At 58.8% G+C, this 6,430-nt stretch overlaps 1 protein-coding gene across 1 annotated transcript; it reads right to left on the reverse strand.

The window, feature by feature from the left end:
- Window positions 1–3,827: 3,827 nt before the first annotated feature.
- On the reverse strand, window positions 3,828–6,426 carry RSL24D1 (ribosomal L24 domain containing 1; the record flags this gene model as incomplete). The annotated part of the gene is made up of 4 exons (XM_015419742.1): window positions 3,828–4,100; window positions 4,920–5,005; window positions 5,428–5,491; window positions 6,363–6,426. Coding segments are annotated over 4 exons (288 nt in total), but the record flags the coding sequence as incomplete, so codon positions are not given.
- Window positions 6,427–6,430: the final 4 nt, after the last annotated feature.

Raw genomic sequence — 6,430 nt, forward strand, 5'->3', positions numbered from 1 at the left:
TTACTTTGAGCTCAGCCGCCCCAAGTGCCCTCCCTCACCCCAGGGCCGACACAGGGACTGAGCCGGGGTGGGGAGGGTATGTGAAAGAATGGCTCAGTAGCAAATGTCCCATTTCTGAAAGAATTTGCACGTTTAGAATTCTGGCACTTCCGGACGGAACATTCTGGAGGCACCTCTGCCTCGGGGTGCTCAGTCCAGTAGAGCCAAACTCTGCCTGGCAGCAGCTCAGCAAGCTCTTTGCCCCACTTCGTTTGTCACTTGAGGACCTTCTGCACGCCGGACACATCCTCCTCCCTCCGCACCCACAAATGGTGGCCTGTCTCTCACACTCACCTGCTCATGCAGCAGACCTCGTCAGGGACCCGAGAGGGGACTTTGTTAGAGAGCCAGCGTGTCGTCGCGGTGAAGAGCAGTGGACTCTAATCTGGAGAACGGGGTTTGATTCCCCACGCCGCCGCCGCCGCCGCCTCCACATGCAGCCAGCTGGGTGACTGTGCGACAGTCCCAGTTCTCTCCGAACTCTCTCAGCCCCACCTACCTCACAAGGGGAGAGGAATGGGATTGTGAGCCACTTTGAGACGCCTTAAGGTACAGAGAATTGGGGTATAAGAAGAGAAGAGATTGGATTTATACCCCATGGCCCTTCACTTGGGGTCTCAGAGTGGCTTACAAACTCCTCTCCCCTCCCCTCCCCACAACAGGCACCCCCTGTGAGGTGGGATCTCGGAACGACTGTAAGTGGTTTCCCCTTGCTTTGAGTCCTGGCAGGCAAAGCTGCTACAATCCTCTGCAGTGCGTAGGAGTGAGCCAGGCCCGGAAGTAAGCTGGACAGGAATCAATTCTGGCTTCTCATTAAAGATCCAACGATTTGCCCGGAACGTGCGTCTCTCTCCTTTGCTTGAGAATTACGCGCAGAAGGACCCACTCCTGGGCTGTTAGCCTGAGATGGCAAAGACCTGCCTGTTGGTCGGAGCTGACAGGGCTTGGAAAGGCAGAGGATGCCTGCTAGGGGGCTTGCCCGTGGGGTGGGGAGCCAGCCGGCACAATTCTGAGTCGCTGGCAGAGCCGCTGCAGAATGCAAAGGGGGCTCGGTGGGTCTCTTCCAAGGGGAAGCCATCATCGGCCTGGCCTGGCCCCTCATGAGCAGCCACCTGGAACCCACTCCTGGCGAGCAGCTGCCTGTGCTGCAAAGGGCATCAAGCCACTCGGCGGAATCAGAAGGCACCCAGGAAGGGGCAGGAGCGCACTTTCCCTCTGCATCGGAAATGCCCGCCTCTCAGACAATCAACCGAGATGTGAGACAGCCACACCCACCCACGTGGAAAGAGGAGGCATTCTGTGCTCCACACCCAGCAGGGGGGAGCCGCAACCCACAGGGAGGAGCCTCCTGGCACCTTGGCGACTCCAGAGCCTTGGCCACTTGCAGAGACTGCGGAAGGCCAGTCCAGCTCAGCCCAAAAAGGCCCCGAAGCAAAGGGGCAACCGCCAGGCCCCACCGCCCCTCCACACACACCCCCGGGTGCCACAAACCTTTGCCAGACACCAGTTTGCAGACCCAGAGGCACGCCCCCCCCCCCCCCCCCCTCTCAGCTGAGTCGGTGTGAGCTGGCTCACAGTTTTTTAGCCTCCGGCTCACACGTTTCTGTCTCCGCTCGGGAAGGAGGGCTCCAGAGCAAACTAATGGATGCAGCAGCCAAATGGCTCGCTCACCACTTCAGTGCCAGGAGCTCACAGAGTAGAATTTTTGCTCACAGGACTCCACAGCTTAGAGGGAGCATTGCCCCCCCCCCTTGTAGGCACACCTCCGTCTCGGCATTTAGGAGTTTCAACACATTCTTCATTGACCGGCCCTGGGGGCTTTCCCATTTAAATGGGGGGGGGGGCTTTCCCATCGACTGATACATGGGGGAGAACTGTGTGGCCAACAGCTGCCAGGGCAGTGGGCGGGGCAAGCCAGAGACCTCAAAGGCAGAGCAAGGGGGCGCTTCAACTCCTTCAAGGCACTCCTGCCGGAAAGTGCCCCAGGCCGAGGCCTGCCACATGCGGACAGAGATGCCGGCATCGCCCTCAGCCAGCTGCGGCTAGAGACATCATCACTGAATCCCTGCGCCCGTTGCAGCTCTGGTTGTGGGAAAGGACCGAAGATACACCCCCAACACCACAGCTGTCAGCAAGAACCTCCGACAGCTTTCAACAAGCAAAGTAGATCCCCCGCTGACATAAGAGAGGCAGCGAAGATTCCCACTCAAGAGCCGCATTTGCTGGAACAACACCCAGACTTGGCTTTCTGCATCAGCTGACTGCAAATGGAACAGGCTCAGGGAAGCCGGAGGGGGTGTGCGTGTGGAACATAACAGGCAGAGAGAGAGAGAGAGAGAGAGAGAGAGAGAGCGCACTGCCTGGGCTTTGATCAACATGTGAACTGTCTGCCCATTAAAGAGCTTGTTCTTCCGGCCGCCTGCCAGGGCTCCGCCCATTCCTGCACCTCCTCCCCAACCCATGGGTCCCTCCCCCCCCCGCTGAGGTGGTCAGACGGAATCAGCACCCCCTAAGGCCACCAGGACCTCCCGCTGTCCTCAGCCGCCCCCTCTCGCCCACCACGCCCGGCCTTTCCTCTGTCACTGGGCCAAGGCAGCCCGGGCTCACGAGGCAGTCATGCGCCTGGAAAAGCCAGCCCTGCCGGAGGCACAAAGCGCCACCCGCAGAGACACACTGATGCAGAAGAGGCTCCCGCCCACGTGACGGCCACTGCAAGGGAAGGCAATGGGAGGAGACCGGCCAGGGAGGGCCGAAGGGGGAGAGGCCGGCTGCAAGAACAAGGCGAGGCTGCTATTTTCAGAGTCTGACCAAGGGAAAGCATCAAGCCGGGGTGCCAAGATGACCGGCCAGAGCAGACATTAAAAACTAACAAGTCACTCTCTGCCACCTCCCGGCCTCTCCCCCCCACCTGAGGAGCATAGCCGCCATTTTAAAAAAAAAATTGGGGGGGAAAAGGTCTGGGAAACTGGAGGCCAGTTAGTCTCTGCTCTGGCTAAAGTCATGGAAATAGTTGAGAGAATGACTGAGTAGGCAGGGGGAAGACCCCTTTGTAAGCCACCGCCCGTGCAGCTGTCGGAGAAGGGAGCCCTGCCTCACCCCCTTGTGGAGATCCTAAAGAGTGTTTTAAGAAATGAGCTTCAAATCCAGTGTTTCTGGCTCCAGCAAAGAATCTTACACGTGTGAAAACTGTGCTCAAGGAAAAGGCTGACACCGGGTGCAGGACAAATCAAAAGGGCCACTAGCGCAAAGCCCTGGTAGAGATCTACATTGTGGCTGCTTTGGAAACCCCACGTGCAGTTCTAGAGCTGCAAAGCACAGCGATGCATGAACGCAAAATGCCTGAAGAACATGCAGAGTGCGTGCCTCTGGTTCCAAAGTAACAGAATTGGGGTGACCCCTGCTGAAACGGGTGGGGAACAGATTCAGAGTGGACAAAAGGAGCGCCTTCTTCCACAATGCACAATTAACTCGTGGAAGTCACTGCTGCAGGCGGTGTAGGGCCAACAGCTTAGATGGCTTGAAAAAGGGATTGCGAGTTCCTGGAGAAGGAGTGATCTCTCAGGGCTGAATGGGAGGCAGGATGCCTCCGATGGCCAGCAGATGGGGGTGCAGAACACAGCTAAATAAAGCCTTCCCCCCCCCAACTACCAGAAAGCAGCCCACTGCAGACCAGACCAGCCACACCTCCCTCCTGCAGGGGACAGACGTGGGTCACCCATAGAGGCCCTCACTGGGTACCCCCTTGATCTCCGCGGATTTCAGCGACAGGCACACAAAAGGCTCACGCGGTCTGCGGCAGCTGGTTTAATCGCTTACCATTTTACTATCCAAATAAGAGCCCACTCCCACAGGTGCCTCACAACACAGCTCCGGCACCTGCCCCGGCTGACCCCAGAGCCAGAAGCCACACCAGGCATGCCCCGGACCAGAGGGCCAGCCTGCAAAGACGTGCCCTCCGCCAAGTCCCAGCCCAGAGAAACAGCCCCTCTAGGAAGAGTCCTCCATGGCCACCGCTTCCTCGAGTTTCTGGACCATCTTGTCTTCCAGCTGTTTGGCTTTGCCTGAAAGTCATGAAAAAGACTGTTCGGTTCAGCTCCCCTCAGGGTTAAGTTACGAGTTCCAGCCCCTTCCTTCCCTTCTTGCTGGCTGGCTGCAGAGGAACCTCTCTTATTCCAATGGGAGATATTCTTTGCATGTCACGACTGGACGGGTCCTGAACAGCCTGGACTCAGGGTCTGCACTGCGGTGCCTCCCCTGGAGCAGGGTACAACCTCTGGGAAACGGGATCTCTGCCCAAAGGGTTCCTCTTGGCATCGCCAAGATGCCTTCCTTCCCATTTGTAGCAACAGGAGCAAGCAGGGGTGACGATGATCACAGGCCAACCAAGTTACCCATGTGCCCCCCCCTTCCAGAACCCCCGTCCGCACCCCAGCCCACGCAGGGCTCTAGCTCCCGCAGGCTCCTATCCCGTGTAAGGCTCCATCTGGCCCACGCCAGCTTCCTGCGCAGGAGCCCAGTCTGAGTGCCCCCCCCGGAGAACTCTGACCGACCGCAGCCCCGACACACCCCACCCTCGAGGGGGGGCGGGAGGGGGGCGCCCTGGCAGGGTCCACGCCCAGAGCAAGAGGGCCCTGCCTGCCTGGGACTTCCTCTGCAAAGGCTCAAGGGAAGCCGTGAAAACACCCCTCACACTAACGCGGGAGACACACCCGACCTCTTTCCACTGGGCAGTGGGACACCCAAGCCCTGAGGACGACACGTGGCCGGTGTCACGGCTCACCAGCTGTGTTGGACTGTGGACATCTGGAAAGCTGTTTCCAAGCAGTCCACGCAAGATCCCCTGCCTTCTCGTGGGGGGGTGGGGGGTGGGGGAGGCTCACCTGCATGTGGAGCGCGAATGAGGTGGATGTTCTGCTTGACCTCCTTGATGTCTTGAGCTTTCTGCAGTTCTTTGCCCTTCTTTAGTCTAAGGGGAGCGGGAATGAAAATCAATCTCAGTTATTCCAAAACCAAATGCAAAAAGGACATGATACCACAGCAACAGGTTTTAAATGCACACAAATTAAATATCTCCTGTTTTGCCGGGGGGGGGGGGGGGTGTTGTATGGGCAGCAGGAGAAAATCCAGCCCAGACTTGGACACCAGGACTGCCTGTGGTGCCCCCAGCAACGCCCAAGTCATGCCGAGAAGCCAGCCCCTTCTCCCCATATGCTGGACGGGCCCCGACTCCGTTTAGCGGGCCTCTTCCCAAGAAGAGCACATGGATGGGTCCTGAGTTAGTAACGGCCATCATCCTTACAGAAGCCCGGCTGTTTCTGAGCACCAAAATCTCTGCCGGGGTCAAAGACCAGCCCAGCTACAGCCTGAAGGTGCCGACGGCCACCGTACCTGTTCATGATGAACTTGGCTTGCCGCCTCTGCTTGATCTCTTCCACTCTCTTCATGACATCGACTGGGGAAACAAGGGGGGGAGGGGAGGTGGCACATTACAAGGGCCTTTGCACAAGCTCAGGTAGTGAAAGCAGAGGCACCGTTTCTCGTTTTAGCTTTCTGACACGGGAGTTAAAATGCCCCCGTGGCCAAGCAGAGTGGAGGCGGCACTGCAGCTCCGTATCTGTTCATGCTTGTGCCCCAAGCTAGCCCCACCTGCCAGACCAAGGAATGCCAGGCAGGGTCACGAGGCAGCGGCAGGCCACGGCAAAGCGCCTCCGAGAGCCTCTTGCCCTGAAAACCCCCGAGGGCCCTTCCCGCCACTGCCACCACCACTCAGCCTGGCCTGCCTTTCTACGTACACCTGGTCAAAGTGTGGCCTACTGCAACCAGCTGTTGGTAATTACAATGTATGAGCTGGGAAGACCCAGGTTCAAATGTCGCCTCAGCTGTGAGCCTAACCCCATCTCTGTCACCTGACCGAACCCTTAACTGGGCTGCCCTTCTGGTTTCTGAAACTGGGCAGGAAGAACGGGACCGCTCTCCACTTTCGTCCAGTGTCAGGTCACACTGTGCACAGCGATGGTGCAGTTGTGCGTGGGGGTGGGGGGGTGGAACGGCACTCCCCCAAGGGCAGGCCTGCAAGTGGGGCTCCCAAGAGTGACGTGGAGCCCTCTCGTGCAGTGGGGACAGGCAGCCTCTTGGCCGCTCTTTCTTTTCTGCTGGCAAGAGGGGGCCCTGGCTGCAGCCATCAGAACGGGGGGGGGGACACACCCACACACACCCAGTCCCCCACCCCTGCAGGGCTTTGAGCTGCTCCCCCACCCCCCCACTCCCCAGACGGAAGGGAGCTGCTGGGTTAGGGTTCGGTGGAGAAGAACGAGGGCCCCCACCTGACTTCTGCCAGAGCTCTCGCTGGTATTTCACGGGCTCGTTCCTCCGCTTCTCAAACTCCAACGAG

This window comes from Gekko japonicus, unplaced genomic scaffold, assembly GCF_001447785.1.
Source record: "Gekko japonicus isolate JY-2015 unplaced genomic scaffold, Gekko_japonicus_V1.1 scaffold1945, whole genome shotgun sequence".
Lineage (NCBI taxonomy): Eukaryota > Metazoa > Chordata > Lepidosauria > Squamata > Gekkonidae > Gekko > Gekko japonicus.